The sequence below is a fragment of the Microtus oregoni genome, unplaced genomic scaffold (genome assembly GCF_018167655.1).
Source record: "Microtus oregoni isolate MIOR12 unplaced genomic scaffold, Mior012 000007F_ref0000211, whole genome shotgun sequence".
Lineage (NCBI taxonomy): Eukaryota > Metazoa > Chordata > Mammalia > Rodentia > Cricetidae > Microtus > Microtus oregoni.
Window position 1 is genome coordinate 52,829,730 of NW_024543066.1, and position 22,017 is coordinate 52,851,746.

The window sequence follows — 22,017 nt, forward strand, 5'->3', positions numbered from 1 at the left end:
AGGCTTTCTCTCAGCCCCAAGGATCAATTAATCAAGCTGTTGCTCTCCTATCGGCTACATGCAATTACCTAAATAATTTTCAGTCAAACTGGACCCAGACCTGTTGATTTTGTCTACACCCGTCTCCTCCTTACTACAAGGACATAGCAGTCATCTCTTCATACATGGAACTTCTTCCCACACGACCTGCCCATGGGGAACCCACCCCAAGCTTATATTAGGATCAATCCGCAGGACTGGTCTTTGTATCCTGCCATCTAACATGTCCATCCTGGTGGCTTATCTGGCCCTCTGCAACTCCACTGCTTTATTACCAGCATGCCCACCACCTGTTACCACCTGAAGGCACCTGGTAGGCATGCTCCACAGGACTTACCCCATGTTCTCACACCCAGATACCACAACAAAACAAGAGTTTTGCGTCCTTGTTCAAATTTCCCCGGGTTCTTTATTATTTGGCAGAGAGCATGACAACCCACCTAGTCACCTTTCCCTACTCAACAGCGGCGCTCCACAGCACCCGACTCCCACTTTGGTGGCTCTAGGGACAGCTGGGGCGGCCAGAATAGTTACTACTGTCCTTGTGTTACAGCATGAAAATCACAGAACTTTAGGTGCCCTGACTGGTCAAGAGCTGGCTGAGCTGGAAAAATCTATTTCTCATTTAGATCATCCCTCAGTTCTTTAGCAGAAACCGCTGGAGAGTAGACCTCCTCCTCTTACAACAGGGAGGACTATGCCTGGCCCTAGAACAATGTTGCTTTTATGCTAATCACTCAGGGGTGATAAAAGAATCTCCTCCTCTGTCCCTGGTGCACAAAAGGTTACAGGATAGAAAAAAAACAATGGAGGAACAGTTCTAACTGGTATGAAACCTAGTTCTTGCAGTCCCCATGGCCACCACCTTAATAACCACATTGGCAGGATCCCTATTAATCCTATTGTTCGTTCCAATTTCTGGGCCTTATATAGTTAATACACGTCTCTGTATTATAAAAGAAAGTGTGGAGCAATTAAGCCAATGGTCCTTCACAGCCAATACACACCCCTGCCTACAAATGATATACAGCCCACTACGTTCAAAGATTTGACTTATGTTTCAACTCAAGGGGTGAATGAAGAGACCAGGGCGTTTGCTAAGACCTCTGTATTATATTACCCCACCATGCTATGTTGATTCCTGTCTGGCTTCAACCAGACCCTCAGGAGATACGTCTAGTCTGATAGACAATCAGGGTCCTACCCAGTCACAAGCAGGAGCTGTTCTTGCTATTTTCAGTCAAACAGACCCCTGACATGGCAACCATAGTTGCCGACCAGATGACATGAGCCAATCATAAAACGATTCCTGTATCAGTAAGGGTCTATACCCAATCACTTCAAAGTACTCTTAGCCACAATTGCAATTCTCCTAAGCAGGCTTAAAAGGGGATGCCTTGCCAGGGGGTGGACCCCAGCATGCTGACTTTTCTGCTGACTTTTCTGTTGCTTTCTGCAACTGCATATGGGGTGCCTTCTGGTCATCTGGGCCACCTAAGGACCCCACACAAACCACCCAGACCCGTTAGATGACTGGCATTAAGAACAGTGTGTGACAACTTCTGTCATAGATAAAAGCACTTTGCCCTTGAAATTGAAGACTTTTAAAAGCTTGGAAGAGTTGGGAGGAGGAAAGCCAGGAACCCCAATAGCTGCACCCATCATCCTATGAGTCTAGAGCCCAAAACTCAGAAGGCTGAAGCCGCAGGAGGATTCTAAGTTTGAGCCAGCTTGGGTTACATAGCAAGACTGTCTCAAAAAGAAATAAATCTGGCCAGGCGGTGGTGGCACACGCCTTTAATCCCAGCACTCGGGAGGCAGGTGGATCTCTGTGAGTTCGAGGCCAGCCTGGTCTACAAGAGCTAGTTCCAGGACAGGCACCAAAGCTACAGAGAAACCCTGTCTCGAAAAACCAAAATAAAAAGAAAGAAAGAAATCTGAATTTGTAAATGACTACCGGAATTCTCTAGTTACTCTCCAACCCACTCTCCTGAGCAGTTCAATTAATAAACTATTCTTTCAAAAAGTAAGAAAGTAGCATTTACTGAGCCCTTTCTATATTGAGACCAACTGGAGTGTCTATTTAACCAAGGAGAATGTTCTAAGTGAGAAAACATCAGGGGGAAAAAGTGTCAGGCCTGAGGCTAAAGATGAAACCATGTGAGCCGGGCGGTGGTGGCGCACGCCTTTAATCCCAGCACTCGGGAGGCAGAGGCAGGCGGATCTCTGTGAGTTTGAGGCCAGCCTGGTCTACTAGAGCTAGTTCCAGGACAGGAACCAAAAGCTACGGAGAAACCCTGTCTCGAAAACTCAAAAAAAAAAAAAAAAAAAAAAGATGAAACCATGTGTATTGGAGGGTGTAGATACGACTGAGGCCAGAAGACGGTGACGACGGTGTGGAGTCTGACAGTGGTGGCAAGACTGGAAATGAGATTAGAATGCAGGAATGGCCAGTGTGAACTCCCGAGCAGGCCTGGAAGGTGGTTAGACAGCAGAACCCTGAACCATGTAACAGACTCAGGAAAAGAAGAGGGTAATCCACACAGAGCTGGGCTGCTGTATGGGACACCTTGCTGGAGACAGAGGGCTGGCATTCAGGAGATGAACTGGGGCTCCTTTATCTCCTGATTTATCATGAGTATCAGCATGCGCTATTCATGAGCGTCAGGCAGAATAAACACTGTGAGCCAGGCCATAGCTCTGAGAGTCTGACACCGTCTGAGAGGAAGGTGGACTATCATAGTTTGAATAGCAAGTGACCTCCAAGGGCCGTGTATTCAAAGTCTGGCCTCCAGGCTTTGCTACTCGAAGGTGGTGGAACTGGGTGGAGTGAGCCCAGTAGAAGGAAGTTAGCTCACTGGGGATAGATGGCTGAAAAGGATATTGGGACTATGGCTGCTAACAGCTGAGCTGCTTCCCAGTTTGATATAAGCCAAAGCAATTGTGGACTGAAACCCCTAAAGTGTGAGTGAGAACAAACCCTTCTTTCTCAGGGATCTCTGGCTTTTATTACAGAGACAGAAAGCTAACACAACCACAGGATATCTGAAGTAACAGGACACTCAGTCTTGGGTTTCTGACCTTTGTTGAGGGGCTTTCTGACAACACATTGTTAAACATCATCTCCTTCGTTCTTTTGTTTTTTTCAGATTTATTTATTATGTATACAGTGTTCTGTCTGCATGTGCACCTGGAGGCCAGAAGAGGGCACCAGGTCTCATTACAGATGGTTGTGAGCCACCATGTAGTTGCTGAGACTTGAACTCAGGACCCCTAGAAGAGTAACCAGTGTCCTTAACCTCTGAGCCATTTCTCCAGCCCCCAAACATCATCTTCTTTAGAGACTGAGAAGTTTTTGGACTCTGCCAGCTCCTTAAAACCCAACTGCTGGGGGCTGGAGAGAAGGCTCAGTGGTTAAGAGCATTGCCTGTTCTTCCAAAGGTCCTGAGTTCAATTCCCAGCAACCACACGGTGGCTCACAACCATCTGTAATGAGGTCTGGTGCCCTCTTCTGGCCTGCAGACATACACACAGATAGAATATTGTATACATAATAAATAAATAAATAAATATTTAAAAAAACCAACTGCTGAGGCACAGTAGTATCTGTGAGTCCAGGAATCTTCTATTTTAACAGTAGCCAAGGTTGAGAACACTCAGATTAGCATCCACAATACATCTGCACACAGACTTGTACTTCCCTCTCCAGCTCTCTTTGGTCTATAACAAAAATGGCCCTGATTCAACAACAGGTGCACCCTGTTGTGGGGTCAAAGACATCTTGCTTCATGGAAAAACCTTTTTTGTCATTCCCAACACCAACTGGGACCACACAACCCTTCCACTCTTCATCCTGCCTCCAGTCTCCACGTGCTGGGGTTACAAGTGTGTACCACCATGTCCGCCCACGTCCACTCCACAAAAGCAGGACGTTGGTCTCAGTCACTGTTGTATATCCAGCAACTCTGAGAGTTCGTGAGCAGCACTGGCAATGATTATTTGTACTATAAATAACTTAAGGATCTACAGCCAAATAGTAGGGTTTTGAGATCAGAGTCTGGACTTTGGCTGGGAACATGGTGAGTGTGGAATGACATAAAGTATTTACAGACTGTTTTATCAAACTGCCATGGAGGCTGGAAAGACAGCCCAGTCATTAAGAATACTGGTTGCTCTCACAGAGAACCCAGGTTTGCTTCCCAGAACCAATATGGAGGCTTACAATCATCAATAACTCTAGTACCAGGAGACCTGAGGCTCTCTTTGGTCTCCAAGGGCACCAGGAACACATGTGCATACAAACATACAAGCAAACCACTCATACCTATGAAAAAGAAATCTTTTTAAAAAAACTGTAATGCAAAACCGGGCTCTAGTTGAGAAGGTCGGCCTGATTTCACTCCCCCTCTGACCTGCAGGCAAGGACATCTCTACCATAAAGATCTGATTAACTTCCTCAGCGCAGATCCCTCTTACCTCGCCCAGTACTCTGTACCGCGTCACCCTTGCACTAGCTCATCTGCTCATTGTGTTGCCAAGCCCTGTGATTATCTTGTTACAGACTAGCCATCAATAGTAACTTGACTTCTTTATCATACCCGTGGCACCAAACACAGAGGAAGCACAAAGATGTTTGTTAGGCGGTAAAAGGCAGACCACAAGGTCCATGCAGAAGAAAAGCTCTGCAGTGTGAGGCGGGCCTTTCACCTCAGGGACTGCGCGAGGGCCATCAGAGTCCAAGACAAGCTGGGACAGTTTATTGAGACCCTGCCTCAAATAGACTTAATATATATAAAGACTTGCTTTTTTTGCGTATGTGTGCTTATCTGGCACAGCTGCGCTGATGCTGGAGGTCTGAAGTTGGTGTCAGATCCCCTGGAGCTAGGGTTACAGGAAATTCATTACAAGTCGCCAGGCCCGAGCGCTAGGACCTGAACTTGGGTTCTTTGGAAGAGCAGCAAGCACTCTTTTAACCACTGAGCCATTTCATTTCATTTGAAGAATCATGAAGTGAAGGTCGACAGCCGAAAGTTCATCCTTAGGATCATCCGTTTAGCCCTCGCATCCGCTCGCGCCTTCCACCCGGCGCGCCAGGCGTCCAGGAACGCACTCCAGCAGCCCTGTGGCGGTCGCCTCGCGGGAGGGTGGAGAACTGGATCTAACTGCAAGTCCGCGACTTCCTTCTCATCCTCTGCAAGTTAAGCCAGGGGAAAACCCAAGTCCTAGGCTTTTGCAGAGACGCCAGATTCAACCATACTAGGATGCCCCACGTGACCGTGCCAGCCAGATCTCGCGGGATTTACGACCAGAGGACAAACCCTCCCGCCACCATTGGTCTCCACCTACCTCCTGGCGGCGACTAGTTTCTGGAGAAAAGTGTCCAGTATAGTGTCAAGGAGTTCCACCCTGGAGATGGTCGTGTCAACTGGCACAGATTCTGGAGAGAAGCCCTCGGGCCCCTTTTCCACAGCCTCATTACTATGGCTCACATCAGCCATGTTGAAACCGAACCGCCAAAATGAAATGGCCCCGCAGCCCCTCCCACCAGGACCTCTGATTGGAGAAAAAAAATGCCCGTCACCAAACCGGATGGGTTGGGTCAATTGCCAGAGGCGGTGGGTCAGGGACACGTCGTGCCTTTAATAATTTAGTTCCAGGACTGGAAAAACGTTCTCAAGCTGAAGTTTGGGGCCTCAATAAAAACTTTTAATTACATTTCAAAGATTTCATACAGTGCAACAGTGAATATTCGCAGCTAATATCCTCAATAGTCCATTTTTATCAAATGCTTAAATGCATGTTCTTCCCCATGTTTTCCAGTCGTTTCGAGTTTCTAAAATAGGTTATGGACCAACAGGTTGAAATTTCTAGCTGTCTTGCTCTCCAGTTTTGAAAAGACGGGCGCCCACTGGCCTATTCTAGTCCCTGACTTCGGGTAAGAAAGTAGGGGTCAGGACAGGGTGCCTAAGGAAAGGGAGGAGAAGCGACAGGTGCGGGAGAGACTACACACTGCAAAAGAAAATGAAGTCAGAGAAACCCTGTCAAAAAAAAAAAAAAGAAAGAAAGAAAAGGAAAAAATAACCTAAGGCGTGAGAAGCAGGACCCTCTCGTGGTGTCCGCACTCGTCCGCACTCTGCCCCAGTAAGGAAGGCTCAAAGAAAGATGAGAGACTGACTCAAGAAGTCAAGCTCAGAAAAGCTTGTGGTGTGGGGGTCCTTGCTTCCATTGTATTGACAGTACTTGGGTGGATGTGAGGAGTAAAAAGATTTAAAATGATCTGGGGGGTCTGCCCTTCAGATGACTATGGACAAAATTGGGGGGCTCTAGCAATAAAGTGCAGGAAGTGAGGCCTAGCAGCACACAGTAAACCCAGAACTCAGGAGGGGGGGGGGGAATCAAGAGTTCAAGGTCATCCTATGCTTCACAGTGAATCAAACCCAGCCTAGGACTTGTCTGAGGCTCCGTCTCAAAACAACTGACATGCTGAGACCAATAAAAGTAAAGTTCAAGAGGAAACAAGAATAGACTACAGAGGTCAGTACAGAGATGGCTCCTACTCAGGATGGAAGAAACGAGAAGGCTTCAGTTAGCTAGCACCTTCCAGATTGGCACCATGACGTTTCCCAAGGCATGGGACCACTAAAAAAGGTTGAAAGCATCACCCAGGCCATCATCTTAAGTAGGCAGTTTGTCTTCTTCCCACTCCACGGGCCATGTTTCTCTGGATAGGCTTGGTGGAGGCTGGGAAGAAGCCCCTGTGGGAGCATCAACAATTTTGGCAGTATGAGGCTGGTCACTGAAGTGGGCCTGGCCTTGGGTGTCTTCCTGACCTTTCTTCTGCTGCCACCACAGGGTACCGTGACTAGGATGACACTTCACAACCAAGGACAAGAAAAACAAGGGCAGTTCATATTCCAGAGTCCCACTGGGAGACACCTGTTGTTCATCTGGGGGACAGGTATGTAAGTGGCATTGCTGCCTGGGGCTCAGCGCCTCCACTGCTGCCTCCGGGGCTCGGGTCAGCTGTCCTGAGGAGAGAGCAGTGAGGAGCACGCACCTCTCATTACTTGCCAAGCCAGTGGCTTTCTCAACCTGGCTTCAGGGAAATGTTCCAGTGTAAGTTTGATCCACTTAGGACTGTGCCCTCCACTGTAGTCCCAGTGGAGGCCAACAGCCCATTCTTGTCTTCAGGGTCCCAGGCCTAAAAGGAAAGGGAAGGGATAAAGAACTGGGATTGATGTCACAGTTTTCCACTTCTCCGAGGAGGGCTTCTGACAGTAGACCCGATGCTGTGAAGACTAGTTGCCTGCTTCACAGATGTTCAACTATACGAACCAAATGAAGCCTTGGCGTTTCTCCATCTTAGTAGCTCCCAGAGAAGACGAACACCCTGCAGAGTGCCCTGCCCCCATTTGTCCCCAAAGGCAGGGCAAAGCAGAGTAGTCCAGTGGACAACTCGGTCCCAAATTTAAGCAAGCATAAGAAATAAAGGGATAAAGAACTGGGATCGACATCACAGTTTTCCACTTCTCTGAGGAGGGCTTCTGACAGTAGGCCTGAAGCTGTCAGGACTTAAAGTCTTACGATGGAAAAGCAGGGGACAAGCAAACTCTATAGCAGCTCTTCTCCAGGCCTGAGGGGCAGACACAGAGAGAGGGGCATCAGCGAGGGGCCAGCAGGGTCCTGTGGAGGTTGATCTTCAGGCCATGACTGAGTATGAGGACCTAGTGAGGGGCCCAGATCTGGGAACAAGAAAGCCAGCACAGAACCTCCTCAGCAAGAGCCGTCGAAAGTTTCTCGTCTTGTCCCAGATAGGTCAGCGGGCCAGAAGCAGGATGGGTGTGTCGTGGTGGCATTCACAAGGATACCCTCCTCCCTACTCTACCCTGGCCCAGAAGAATGTGTGAAACCACAGCCTTTCTGTCCGCCATTGGCTACCAGTGTCTTGAGTCCACCAGCTCAGGTCGGAGGCTGAGTTTCTTGAGGCTCTCGTAGCCCACCACGATGACGATAGTAGAGGGTGTAGCTGAGATGATTCGAGCAGAGAGGCCCTTCATGAGGCCCCAAGGCCCCTCTTCTGCCATCAGCTGTCTGAAGGTCAGGATGATGGAGCTCTTGCCTTCAACCTGGAAGAGTCACCACAGTAAGGGCTACCAGCTGTCTCAGTCACAACCCCTATGCTCACCCACACTGTGTATCAAGACTCAAGTGGGAACTCTGCTTCTAGGGACAGCAGTGACTTCCTCCAACCCTTCCTACCCCATTTTCCTTACATAGAAAATGGTGATAATAGACCCTGTGTCACAAGCAAGAAGAAAAAGTAATACCAACCACAGAGCCAGGCGTGGTGGCGCACTCCTTTAATCCCAGCACTGAGGAGGCAGAGGCAGGTGGATCTCTGTAAATTTGAGGTCAGCCTGGTCTACAGTGAGGTCCAGGCCCATCAGCGCTACATGGTGAAACAACAGACTACCAATAGCTGCCTGGCACGAGAGTCCTCACTGCCCTCAGGCAAGCTATCCAGCTCTGAATCTTTGGACTAGGTGCTCCTCTCCCTCTCAGGGAGGCTGTGTTCAATCCCCAGGAAGGCCCTCAAGCAGCCCCAGCCATCCATGGCTGTCTCTGGCCAACTCAGTCCCTCTCGGCTCAGGGCTAGAAGCCCCACTCTGTTCAGTGCCAGTCACACAGCCAGTAACCAGGTCAAGGATCTGTTTGCCCCTTTCCCCAACAGGTCCTGTCTCTTTCCCCATGTGCCAAATTACAACTATAAAGCCCAGAGCACTTCTGCGTCACACGCTTCCTGTCCAGAGCACCTTCACAAGGTCATCCCAGCCCTGTCCCCCACAGCCCCCTGCTGTGCCTTGCCTTCTTCAGCACCCCCTCCACACCTCTTTTTCTCCTCTATCTCACCTCACCACTTGGCTTCCACAACCTCCTTTAGCCATGTCAAGGGCATTTTCAATTTGGCCCTAGCCTGCGGCCTAGCCCCACAGAGCAGAGACCTGTCTTTTCCCTGGGGTTGCCTCCTAAAACACCTGGGCAAGGTTAAGGAAAGAATGGGGCCAGCCTTGGTTCTCCAGGATAAAGGACTGGAGAATGCAACTCCATCCCAATCAGATGCCAGTGCCTTTACTTTCAAATGTTGGAAGCACTCTTTCCTAGGGACAACAATTCCCTAGATCTGTTGCCCGCTCTGTGGACGTGATAGTAGCACAAAAATCGACTTTACCCCGAACTGTTAGGGTTCCTTTTCTTCCTTCCTATCCTCACCATATCCCAGTGACCTTCCTCACATATATCTTTTCCTGATTCTCCACCTTTCATCCTACATTACCCTGGTTACACACTGAAAGTCCCCTTAGGACTTGATCCAGTAAAATCGACCCTTTGCATAGCATGTACCATATTCAGACCCTATTCTTGGTGCTAGCTAATTATCTTCAGAGCTGACTGTAGACAGCGATTACAACCTCTGGGCAGCCCCGAGTTGTCGGTATTTTGGATGAGTCTACACAAGTACAACCTGTGAAAGCTACTTAAAACCATCTCAGCCAGCGGCATGGCTCAGTGCTTACCATCGAGCCTGAAGACACGAGTTCAATCCCCTGGAACCCACACAGTGGAAAGAGAAACCAACTACATAAGTTAACCTCTCACCTCTACATGCTCATTATAGTGTGCACGCACACACACACACACACCAAAAAACAAAACAGAAACAAAAAAATCCCACAAATTTCTCAGCTGGCACAGTGACACATACCTTTAATCCCAGTACTTGGAGGGTAGAGGCAGGAAAAATCAAGAGTTCAAGGTCATCCCTAGCTACAAAGTGGGTTTAAAGCCAGCCTTGCTGAACTCTGAGACTGTCTCAAAAACAACAAGAAAAGACCAAATACTGGGGCAACTTCCTGTGATCTCAGGACTTGGTATTAGGAATTCAAGGCTGGCCTCATTACAGCCACAACCGTCAGACCAGACTGAACTATAGGAACTCTGTCTCAAAAAGAGCCAAAAAGCTGTGGAGCTCAGATGGCTCAGTACTTGCTTGGAAAGTCCAGCACTTCTAAAAGAAGGTGTGAACCCCAGTACTCAGAGGTAGAGGAGGGTCAGGAGTCAAGGGGCTAGTTATAGAGCCCAATCCAACTGGGGATACAGGAGGACCTGTCTTTAAGGGTGGGGAGAAAAAAGGACCAGCAAGATGACTCAGTCAGTAAAAGCTCCTGCTGCCAAGCCTGACAACCTGAGTTTGATTCCCAGGACCCAAGTTTTCTTCTCGATTCTGCTCATACCATGTCAATCTCATTTACACACGCGTGCATACACAATAAATAAATAATACTTTTGAAAGGAAAAAGGACATTTTCATCTCTCTTCCCATTTTTTCCCAGTCTTGCTTCCTCCTCCCTCCTCCCAGATCACAACTTTAAAGATCACCTCTTTGACTTCAGTCTCTCATTCTCCATGGAATCATGGCCAAGTGGAAACATCAGAGACTTCTGAAGTCAATATGAAGCAGTAATTCTAATCACCACAAGCCTGCAAGGCAAGGAAGCAGGCGGCTCAGGGCCTAGGCTAGCAGAGTATGAAACAGATTTCAACTGAAGCCTAGAAGAAAGCAGGATGAATTCCCAGAGGCTGGAGATGTAATGGGTAGAGAAGTACAAGGTGCAGACAGTAGGAAAACAGCTGCATTCAAGCGCTCAGCTGGTAGCTGCACAGATAAGCACAGGAAGGGACTTGCATGGTCACAAGGCTGACTAGACATCAGGGTTATGGCACACTGAGGTCACTGGACACTGGAGGCCCACAGTTCTTGCTTCTAATCTCTGAGTTAAGGGTGGGAAGGAGGCAGTGTTACCTGCACACGGGTTCGGATGACATCCATAGGGTTGGTGAGGACGGAGGCAGTGGCTGCAGCCAGGGGCCCAGAGACGGCTTGGAAGACAATGTGAGGGCACTCCTGAGGACACAGGCGCGACAGCTGCTCTGGAATCCAGGGAAAGACAACGCCTCAAGATACAAGGTACCATCCACCTACCCTCACAGTGCCTCTACAACCAGGACAAGCCCTCAGCCCTCTGTCATCTTGGGCCTCTCCACTGCATCCTTTGCTTCTCTGTTTCTACCTGCATCTGCCAAAAATTCCTACTGTCCATCTCTGGGGCTTTCCAGGAGTCACCGTGGACACATCACCCATTTAAAAAGGACAAGACTCGGAAAGGGCTTTAAAAACTCTGCTTTCTGCTGTAAAAACAAGGGCACATACTGCACGTTGCCTTAGGTGTTATTCTAGTAGGAAACACTTAAACCTCATGATTAGCCAGGCAGGGCACGGTAGCTCCAGCTTGTAATCTCGGTACCCAGAGGCTGAGGCGGGACTGCTGAGTTTGCTAGCACATGGCAGCTAGAGCTTCAGTGTGAGGCCCTGTCTCAAACCATGACCCTGATCCACAGTGGTCTCTACGGAAGGGACTGGGTGACTGCCATGGATAAGAAGGCTGTTCGTTACAAACTGCAAACCTTTTCCTTTGGGGGTTGGAGGAAGCTCAGGCTGGCCTGGAACTCAGGATGGGGTGAGGATGAGCTCTGCTCCTCCAAGCACTGGGATTACAGACATGCGGCACTAAAGCTGGTCTCCACGGTGCCAGGGCAGGTTCCGAGGGCTTCAAACATGCCAGGCAAGCACTCTGCCAATTCAGCCACATTCCTAGCCCTTCAAGTTCATTTGGAATTTTTGGCTATGTAAATATTTTTACAAATATAAACAATATCAGAATGGAAGTCTTACCCTACAGTGAGGACCAGTTTATTCCAAGAAAGAAAAATGGCCTGGTGTGAAGGAGCATGTCTTTAATCCCAGCACTTGGGAGGGTTCAAGGCCAGTTTCAGACATCCAGAACTACACAGAAAAATTGCCTCAAAGAAACAAAACAAACAAACAAAAGCTGCATCCAGGCACGGTGACAAAGGTATGATGGCCGGGAGTCTAAGGTCCTCTTTAGCTACAGGTGAGCTCCAGGCCAACTTAGACTACATGAGGCTCTGTCTCAAGAAAACAAAAGGGGTTCAGTTAGCAGAGTGCTCACCTAGCACACACGGAGCCTAGAATGTGTAGTGCCTGGCACACACGGAGTTCTGGGTTGATCCCCAGCAAATAAACACAGGCATGGTGGCACACATCTAACTCCAACACCCTGGAAGTAGACACAGGAGGATCAGAAGTTCTAGGCTACATGAGATTCTATTTAAAAAAAGAAGAAAAAAAAAGCCAGGCATAGTGATGCATGCTTGTAATTTTTATAATGACAGCCATGTCTCACAGAACAAGAGCAATAACACCAAGGCCTATTTCTCACAGTGCCGCTGGGAAGCGTGCCTGCAAATCAGTTCTCTGCTTTACTCTCTTCTGAGGTGAAAGACATGCGCTCATTTATTTACTCAACAAAGATCGAGTGAGTACCATGGGTTGACCAGCCTGGGTTTCAAATTCTTGCCCTCAGGAAGCACACATTCTAGTAGGAGAGAAGGGATATTAATCAAAAAGTAAAACATATAGCTATGTTTAAGGTACATACTATAGCTAAAATAAAGTGGTGAAGAAGACAGAAATGCCAAGGGTGTCGGGGGGGGGGAACAGGCTGGGATTTTATTTATTTATTTATTTATTTATTTTTGGGTTTTTCGAGACAGGGTTTCTCCGTAGCTTTTGGTTCCTGTCCTAGAACTAGCTCTTGTAAGCCAGGCTGGCCTCGAACTCAGAGAGATCCGCCTGCCTCTGCCTCCCGAGTGCTGGGATTAAAGGCGGGCGCCACCACGGCCCGGCCAGGCTGGGATTTTAAACGCAGCAGTCCGGCACTTCTTGAGAAAGTGAAGGGTAGAAACTACCTGGTGGTGGGAATATAAGCCATGTGTGCCTGGGCAAAAAGGTTTCCAAAGATAACATCTATCAAAAGTGCCAGGTAGCGGCGTGCCTGCGGGGTTCAGAGGCAGCAGAGCAGGACGTGGAGCAGAACAGCTGGAGCAGTGAGTGAGACTCGAGGTGACTGACCAAGGATCCCGAGGACACTGGAAGAATTTAGTCTTTTATGCTAAAGATTTCCACTCAGAGTTTCTCTTCTACAGCCCTTAAGAGTTCTTTTTCAGGTGCTTAGTTCTGGTAGTTTGTGGCTAGGTCGGTGAAGGTTTGAGGAGAAGTGGGAAGACAGGGTTGGCAGGCAGAAGCCACTTCAGTCTCAGCTGACATGGCAGAATTCTTTAAGCCTGGCAGAGCCACCTCTTGCCCAGTTCCTACCTGTGTTTTGTCCCAAAGTCAAGCATGCCAACAGAAACAGGGTGACCTGAAGTCTGCCTCAGGGGTGTCCTTTTCTCCCGAAGAAGGCATTTTGCAGACATTAGACTGCAGCATCAGGATCTGCACTGTCTGCCTCCTGGGCCCGTAGGCATGGCCCCAGGCCTGCGCGCTGCACAGGACTCAGGTTCAACTCTCCTCTGTACACCTGCCACTTTCCTGAGCTCAGAGACACTGGAGAGAGTTAAGAGGGTAGGACAGAGTCCATGTTGTCTTCCCTCTTTATTATTCATTCAACAAATGTTTACTGAGCACCTGGAATAAACCCAGGCTCGGTTTGACTATCTTCTGGCTAAGTGAGTTTAGACACCAGTAATAAATGTTTGCTAAATGCCAGGCATTATGATAAACATGAGATCCATGCAGAGAAAGAAGAGCCACACATGTGGTGCATCCCTTTAATCCAATACTTGGGAAACTCTACATAGGAAGGCCAGGCCAGGGGGTCTACACAGAGAAACCCTGTTTCAAAAATAAAACAAATAAAAAACAAAGAAATATTTTCATTGATCTTAAGATTCTAATTAAGAATCTAGCGGGGAGAAGGCGGAAATTTTTAATAAAAAAAAATTTTAATAAAAAAAATAATCTAGAAGTTGGGGTAAAATAACTGCAAACCGAAGTGTCCAGAAGGAGTAAAGGAGCTAAAACAGAAACAGCCCTCTTTCCAACAGGGCAAAGAAGTTCTTGCTGGGCACAGTGGCACGCATCTTTAATCCCAGCACTCGGGAGACAGAGGCAGGCAAATCTCTGTGAGTTCGAGGCCAGCATGTTCTACAGAGTGAGTTTCTGGACAGCCAGGACTATGAACAACCTATAGCAAAAAAAAAAAAAAAAAAAAAAAAATCCTTTGTTATTCCTTTGTTATTTAACAAAGGTGACATATAAATTGAGGCCTGAAGCATGAGAAGCCAGCCACATGAAGAGCAGAAGAGAAGGTACCTCCAGGCAGAAGGCTCTACCACTGAGCCGCATGCCCAACTTTGGGCAGCAGAGGCAGGAGGATCACAAAGCCTAGGCCTGCATGGACTACAGAACAACCTAGCAACTCAGTGAGATGCCGTCTCAAATCAAAAGTATAAACAGGGGCCAGTATGTGGCTCAGTTGGCAGAGCTTACCCAGCATAGCTAAAACAGCACGGCATAAACTAGACGGGATGCAAGCCTTTAATCCTGGCATCCAGGAGGTAGAGGAAGGGGGATTAGAAATTCAAGATCAAGCAACATGGCCCACACATCTATCAGGTAAGCTAGGGCTATAGAACGAGGAGGCCTTATTTCAGAAAGAAAAGAAAAATAAGGTCATCTTCAAGAACATAGTGAGCTGGAGGCCAGCATGGGATACAAAATGAAGACCCTGTGTCAAAACCAAGCTGGGCATAGGACACGTGCCTGCCGTCCCAGCATGGGATGGACGGAGAGGCAAAAGGATCATAAACTTGAACTCATTCTCGGCCTCTTGGGTGCAGAGCAAGCTGAAGGCCAGCTTGGACAATATGAGACCTTGACTCAAATAAAAAACACCAGGTGGTGGGCACACGCCTGTAATCCCAGCACCAGGTAGGTAAGGCCAGCATGGGGTACATAAGTCCCACTCAAAAAAGAAAATGAAGGGGCTGGAGAGATGGCTCAGTGGTTAAGAGCATTGCCTGCTCTTCCAAAGGTCATGAGTTCAATTCCCAGCAACCACATGGTGGCTCACAACCATCTGTAATGAGATCTGCTGCCCTCTTCTGGTCTGCAGACACACAGACATAGAATATTGTATACATAATAAATAAATAAATATTTTTTTAAAAAAAGAAAATGAAACAAAAACAAATAAAAAAAAAACACACACACACAAACTTCAAGAGCAAACACAAAATTAGCTAAGTGTGGTGGTGTAATTCCAACAGCATAAGAGACAAAGGCAGGACCTTATAGAAAAGTTCAAAGGCCAAGCTTCTATCTATGTGTAAGGTGCACGAAGCCTAGTGCTCCAGCCCTCACACTACAGACAGAGCCTGCAGAGTCAGAGTCGGCTGAGACTTCTGCACAGGTTTGGCTGACAATGCTACAGAATGTGGGCACACAGGGAAACATAACTCCAAGTATTCATGAAATCAAGTGAGGGCCAAGGCCAGCAGCAGACTCCAGAGAAAACACCCTTCTGGGAACCTGCTCTAGCTCTATTTAGTCTGCTTTTCTGCAGTGCTAGGGATTGAGCCTCAGGGCTCACACATGCGAGCCAAGCTCTCAACTGAGCGACATGCCCAGTTTTCCTCAGAGTCTGCTGATGTAATCCCAGCACTTACGGAGGAAAGCACTGCTCTTAGCCCTACAGTGTTGGCCTAGAGTGAGTTCAAAGACAGTCTAGGTTAAACGGGGAGACCCTGGCTCACAAAAACACAAGAACAAGCAATGGTTGGCAGAATATACTCCCAAAGGGCCACAGTGACAGTGCAGGGCTCAGTTTTACCACAAAGTCTAGATGGAATGCTATGATTAAGTAGAAGAAACAGAGCTAGTTAGACTAGGGTTCAGCTGGGTTTGGCAGAATGCAGCTGTGATCCTGCACTCAGTGGGGCTGATTTGATACCCTCTCTATACTCATCTCCACTCTAAAAACACACAGGAACGACGTCAGTAAGTATTCCCCTTCCCAGGCCCTGCTTACCTGCATAGAAGTGATAAAAGGGCCACCACACAGCACTGTTTGGGATGTACGTTAGTAGTGAGGCCACATAGCCTCGGTAGAAGCCTCGAAGCCCATCAGCCCGCAGGATCTGTCTGATGATGTCCTTAGTTTGGCCAAAGGCAATGAGCCCTTGTCCCTCTAGGTTCCCAGGAACTTGGAAGCGACCCATTCTCTCGCCCTTGCGCTGCATCATCAGGTGCTGGGAGACCACATCTATGGGCACTGTGATGCTCTGGGCCACGAGGGAGGCCGAGCCGCCAGCTACCAGTGATTTCACTGTGTTACTCTGGCTGTAGTCGGCTACAAATTTCCGGGTGAGCTCATAAGTGGTGACATAGCATTGGCCAGAGATGAGCGTGAAGGTGTTGACCAGGAAGCCCCGGTAGAGGCCAGCCACTCCCTCTGCTCGCAAGATCTTGACAAAGGCATCAAAGGTCCCATGGTAGAGGCTCTTGCCCTTCTGAACCTGCAGCCGGGTGCGAATGAGGGTGAACGGGTACACGCTAACGCGGATCATCATCGTCATTGCCACACCAAACACATAGAACTTCTTCTTGTCCAGGTGTTCCCACTCGATGATCTGGATGTTCCGTTTGTCCTCCATTGTGCCCAGAGACCTAGGATGGGGCAGGTAGGGGGATGTGAGGACTGCGTTTCCCTCCTGCCTAGGCTTCAATGTCACCCCCTCAGGCTGTATCTCTAGGGATACTCACCTCAGCAAAGCCTAGATTGCCTGGTTCTGTCCACCTGCAACCCAGAGCAGCCCCTCTGCACTTCTGTCTTTGACCAGTTTTTCCAACTCAGAGTTCTTCAGAAGTCATTCCTCAACACATGACAAGGCTAGATCACTCCGCCCCTACTCAGCTTGCAGGACTGTCCATTCTGAATTTTGTCTCTGCATAGGTCTTGGCATCAGAGCCCTGAACATGGAGCATTCTGTTTTACTTGCCTGGGTACATTTAGGATGCTGCAGATAGTCCATCCACCTAGCACAATGGAAGGTCTACAGGGCTAACAGGATGTCACTAAGTGCGACACGGAGACCAGAATGCTCCTGGTTCCTCTGAAGAAGCAACCACCTTTGTCCTTTCATCCCCAGTGTGAGTCACCTTACAACTTTGCTGCCTCTTACCTCCCTCCTGCCCCCTATGCTGGCTGCTCTGACCGCCCCTGCCCCACCCTCACCATAATTTCCATTTTCTCTAGTCTACATTAGAAGAAAGTGTGGGGAAGAGTGCAGGCAGGGACCTCACACTACAGGGCATTCCCAACTACCTCCCCACTCTCCAGGGAAAGAAGTCTAAAAGTCGGGAACAGGGCAAAGATCAGAGTCCTCTTTGGCCATTAGCTAACCCAGGAAGACAGCCGCCTGAACAGTTTCCCTGGGAACCCAGAAAGCTGCAGGACCCGCTTGAATCTGGGCTGCTAACTCTAGTCATACAAACCGTAAAACAACAACAAAAGTTTCTGGTCAGTGAGCAAACTGACGACTGTATAACAGCTCGAATGTAACCAGCCCGGAGCCACAGCCGCTTGGTGGTCTCTACTCCACCGTGCCTCCTGGGCAAAAATTTCTCTCTTCAATTCACTAAGTCCTCCATGGGAGGCAGTGCAAATGCTCTCTCATGCTGGTTCAGTTCTCTCAGCTCAGTTCGAGTCCAGAGTCAGCTAGGATGGCCCAGCAGGCAGGCGCTCATCACAAGACAAACAAACACAGCAGGGCTCAATCAGGGGCCTCCTGCTGGGCATGCACAGCCTGCGTGCAGTGCAGGTCAGAAGGGCAGAGCAACCAAGTATTCTGTTTCAAGACCTGGTTTCCTGGGCACCTTCTTAACCTGTGAAGCTGTCAGCCTGTACAGGCCATTTCTAACAAGCAGTCCTAAGGAAGGACCCACTGCTCCATTTCTAACAAGCAGTCCTAAGGAAGGACCCACTGCTCCATTTCTAACAAGCAGTCCTAAGGAAGGACCCACTGTTCCATTTCCCCTCTTGCCTTCATCTCTCACTTGTATCAATTCCTACAAATCCTCTGAAGGAAGCCAGGGTTCCCCAAAGCAGGTAATTCCTATGTCATGGTATCAGGAGGAGCCACTAAAGCTCATGACTCAATCAATAAGGCACCATATTAGAAGGCTAAGAGGAAAAAGAAGTTTCTCCCCAAACAGTGGAATCTCAGCTTGCTCACTGTCTATAACCTCCAGAAAGCCTGCTGAAATACCCGTTTCTCCTGTTTCATTTACTGGAAAATCCTCTTTGCAGAAATCTGAATACAAACATTCTTCAGCCTTCCTTTCTCCTGGTTCATCCAGTCCAACTTCTTCAGGACCCTTTGTCAGACCCTTCCTTGTGTACACAACTCCAGTTCTGGAATTTCTGGAACCTTTAAAACTGTTCATGGGGCTGGGGACACAGCTCAGTCGACAGAGTACCTGCCTAGCATGTACCAGGCCCTAAACTCAATCCCCATCATTGTGCAGCCGAGCAGTGGCACACGCCTTTAACCCCAGCACTTGTGAGGCAGAGACAGGTGGATCTCTGTGAGTGTGAGGCCAGCCTGGTCTAAAGAGCGAATTCCTGGACAGGCTCCAAAGCTACAGAGAAACCCTGTCTCAAAAACCCTCTGGAAAAAAAAAAAAAAACAAACCAAAACAACAACAAAAAAGAGCTGTGGTGGCCCAGGCCCATATTCCTAGCATTTGATAGGCAGAGGCAGAAAAATCACAAGTCTATAGTCATCTTTGACTATATAGCAAGACCAGAGCCAGCCATGGTGACAAGAAACCCTGCCTCAAAAACAAAACATTATTTGTGAATTGTTAAGTCCTTTCTTTGCACCTGGGATTACCCAGATTGGCAGCATTTATGCTTGAAGCAATCAAATGAAACAGAAGACAAGACTAGGGCAAGCACGTGTATCTCCTGTCACCTCCACTCTCCTCACACAAACAAAACTCACAGCCAGACTCTTCTCCTGGTGTTGTTGTTGCTGCTGCTTTTGTGTTTGTTTTGGATGGGTCCATGTGGTCCATCCTCTTGTCTTCACCACTTCCTAAATGCTGAGATTACAAATGTAAGCCACCATACACTTGTCCAGTTGATTCAGAGTTGGCACCAAGAAAAGGTCTTCCTGCATTTTACCAACTGAGCTAGAGCGTCAGCCCTTGGAGCTAGTAACTGGAACAGTATTTGTTAACCGCCAAGTGTTTCTCTTACTGCACAAAGTTCTACTGAGCAGTGATGCTCTGAGCCCTCACCACCCACAGTGATCCACAGATCAGCGGTACGAGAATTACCTGGAGTTGCCTATACAAGTGCAGAGCCAGGCGTGGTAGCACGTTTGTCACGCCAGCACAAGGAGGCCGAGGCAAGAGAAACAGGAGTTCACAGTCAACCCGGGTTGCACAGCAAGAGCCTGTATTGCTGGGGAAAGGAGATTTCAGGCTTCCCTACACCTGCTGATTAACAATAACCCTGACATCTCTAGATGGTTTATATGGATTGTCAAGGTGTGGGGAGCACTGTTTTAATTATCAGAGTGTCAGTTTTATAAGAATAACTGTTCTCAGGGTCCAAGATCCTTCGGTACGTTAAGAGCCCTCTGACTCCATCTTGGATCTGGACACAATAATGACCAATTGGTTCATTCCTGTTTTTTCTGTCGACCACATCAGGTTGCCTTGTACTGGTCCTGACCAGACAGACACCCAAGGGCTGCAATCTTCAGACAGAACAACACTAACCAGCACCCTCTCTTCTTCCTGCCCTCTCTGCCCCACCAGGCTCTGCATTCTGGGAGCTGTCACCCACTTGAACGTCAACGTGTTGTGCCGGAATACCTGTCGCGCTGCCTATTCTTTGCCCTTCCCTAGGTCCTGGCGGTGTTTCCTCCCACTTCAAGACAGCCTCCTCCCTCCAGCACGGTGAGGTTCCCACCCAGTCTTAGTCTTCAGTTTAGGTTTCCACGTGATCCCTCATCCAGACACAACATGACAATGCCCTCCAGGTACTCCACGGGACACCCTCCTTTATGCACCTTCGGTCCGGCTCTTGCACAGCCAGTTCGGGGTCCCTGGGTATGCTCCTCGCCATGCTTCGCTAGTTGTCAGATTCTCATGCTCCTATGCCAGAAAGCCTCGCCGAACTTGCCTTTCGTAGCCAAAATTGCAGGGCGGCCTCCCATGGCGATGTAGCCCCGCAGAGCAGACGTCCGCTGCCTCCTCGACAAATCGGTCCTCAAAGCACCCAAGCACCGTTGTCGCTTACCTTCTCAGACCCCGGCGGTTCGGCCGCGTCTGAGAACTCCAGTCCTGGACTCCTAGACTGCGGTCCCCGCACTCCCCTCCATTCCCAGAGACAGACAAACTCGGTTCGCATTTTCCTCCATCTCGACAGGGATCCTTGTACTACCGGAAGCGGAAACTAGGATGCTGTCATTCCCGCCCACTATGAAGTTGCTGTAATTCCACCAATGGCAATTCTCAGCCATTGAGCCTCCCTCTAGGAGCGTCTCTTCTGCCATCTTGGATTCGGGAAGTAGCCACGCCTTCTTTAGCTTCGTACGCCCTCAAGCCTGACGCGCGTGCGTGTCCCGCTAGGAATCTTCGTAATTGGCTGGCTAGAAGCATAAAGTCAGAAGTAGTTGGTCCTCGCTCCCTTCCTCTCTCGCACCCTTTCTCCCTCCCTTTCTCTTACTTTTTCTTCGTTCCTTTCTTTCTCTCTTATTTTTTTCTTTTTTATTATTTTTTCTTCTCGTTTTTTATTTTATTTTCTTCCTGGGACAAGTCTTGTTATTAAGGCCTGGCTGGCCTCCTAATTTATGAATCCCCTCCCTCAGGCTTTCCAAGTGCTCCGATTACAGACCTCCGCCTCCACGCCTAGTTCCCAGGGCTGTTCCTGACAGTACAGTTAAAATAAGTTACTTTTTGGAAATTGATTTTCAGTAGGAGAATCTAATCTTTAATCTTTCTGTACCATTTCTCATTTTTGGAGCCCAAACAGTAGAGATTAAAGTGCAGCAGGCACTGGTGTAGGAACTCAGGTTGTTGAGACAGGGACGGATTCCAGCTCTGGGTCTGGTTTTACCCAAATGCAGGTTTTTAAAAGTTGTTTGTAAGCCGGGCGGTGATGGCGCACGCCTTTAATCCCAGCACTCTGGAGGCAGAGGCAGGTGGATCTCTGGGAGCCAGCTCTCCAGCCTCTGTTTACTTATTTTAAGCTCGTGCCCGCCAGTGTGTGTGTGTGTTTGTGTATTTGCACACGTGAGTGCAGGTCCCCAAGCAAACTAGAGGAGGGCATCAGATACCTGGACCTGGGTTTACAAGTGTCTGTGAGCCCCTTGGTAGGTGTGCCCTAAGCCGAAGCTGGCTGCTAAGAGCTGACGGGGAAATGGGGCTGGAGAGGTGACTCAGATCAGTTCCCAGACCCACGAAGTAGCTCTCAACTTCCTGGAACTCCAGCTCCAAGGGATCTGACCCCTCTTCTGGCCTCTGCAGGCACCAGGCATGCAGGTGGTGCACACACATACATGTACTCATGCTCATACATGCCGGTAGGCATGCTCATACATACAAGTAGGGAAAATACTCATGCACATAAAAACTTTTAAATCTTAAAAACCCACAATGAGGCATCTTATCTTACTAGAATGGCATAGTTGTTGTTTTTTTAACTTTTTTACTCTTTTGGGTTTTTTGTTTTGTTTTGTTTTTGTTTTTTCTTTTTGAGACAAGGTTTCTATGTGGCTTTGGAGCCTGTCCTGGAACTAGAGCAGGCTGGCCTCAAACTCACGGAAATCTGCCTGCCTCTGCCTCCTGAGTCCTCCGATTAAAGGCATGTGCCACCAACACCACGGGGAGTCTTATTTTGACGCATAAATGCCCGGCCTTCACTTGACTTGTTGCTAGCCAGCTTTTCTTAACTTAAATTATCCCATCTATCTTTGGCCTCT

The 22,017-nt window shown here is 48.5% G+C and overlaps 2 protein-coding genes across 11 annotated transcripts in view; both read right to left on the bottom strand.

The window, feature by feature from the left end:
- Nucleotides 1–5,565, bottom strand: part of LOC121450475 (polyamine-modulated factor 1-like) — a 39,334-nt gene extending 33,769 nt beyond the window's left edge. For all 3 annotated transcript variants that reach the window (XM_041655395.1, XM_041655394.1, XM_041655396.1), the window contains exon 1: nucleotides 5,386–5,565. In XM_041655395.1, the coding sequence (XP_041511329.1) occupies nucleotides 5,386–5,537 (152 nt within the window). In that variant the 5' untranslated portion in view covers nucleotides 5,538–5,565. The remainder of the gene's footprint in view (nucleotides 1–5,385) is intronic.
- Nucleotides 5,566–5,723: 158 nt separating this feature from the next.
- Nucleotides 5,724–20,465, bottom strand: Slc25a44 (solute carrier family 25 member 44). Of its 8 annotated transcripts, none has more exons than XM_041655388.1 (4): nucleotides 20,334–20,465; nucleotides 16,050–16,687; nucleotides 10,901–11,028; nucleotides 5,724–8,165 (listed from the first exon to the last, which is right to left on the bottom strand). In XM_041655388.1, exons 2-4 carry the CDS (start codon nucleotides 16,672–16,674, stop codon nucleotides 7,974–7,976), a joined length of 945 nt encoding a protein of 314 aa, XP_041511322.1. In that variant the 5' UTR covers nucleotides 16,675–16,687; nucleotides 20,334–20,465; the 3' UTR covers nucleotides 5,724–7,973. The 8 variants fall into 8 exon arrangements, with proteins under 8 accessions (XP_041511322.1, XP_041511321.1, XP_041511320.1 ...); XM_041655387.1 differs by having other exon boundaries at nucleotides 20,217–20,465; XM_041655386.1 differs by having other exon boundaries at nucleotides 20,104–20,465.
- Nucleotides 20,466–22,017: the final 1,552 nt, after the last annotated feature.

Coding starts and splice junctions, on each gene's coding strand:
- Slc25a44 (XM_041655386.1), bottom strand. CDS start 20,159: ATGGCGAGGAGCATACCCAGGGACCCCGAACTGGCTGTGCAAGAGCCG. Junction 11,029..16,049: donor CTTTTATCACTTCTATGCAG/GTAAGCAGGGCC, acceptor CCTGGATTCCAG/AGCAGCTGTCGCGCCTGTGT. Junction 8,166..10,900: donor TCATCCGAACCCGTGTGCAG/GTAACACTGCCT, acceptor TGACTCTTCCAG/GTTGAAGGCAAGAGCTCCAT.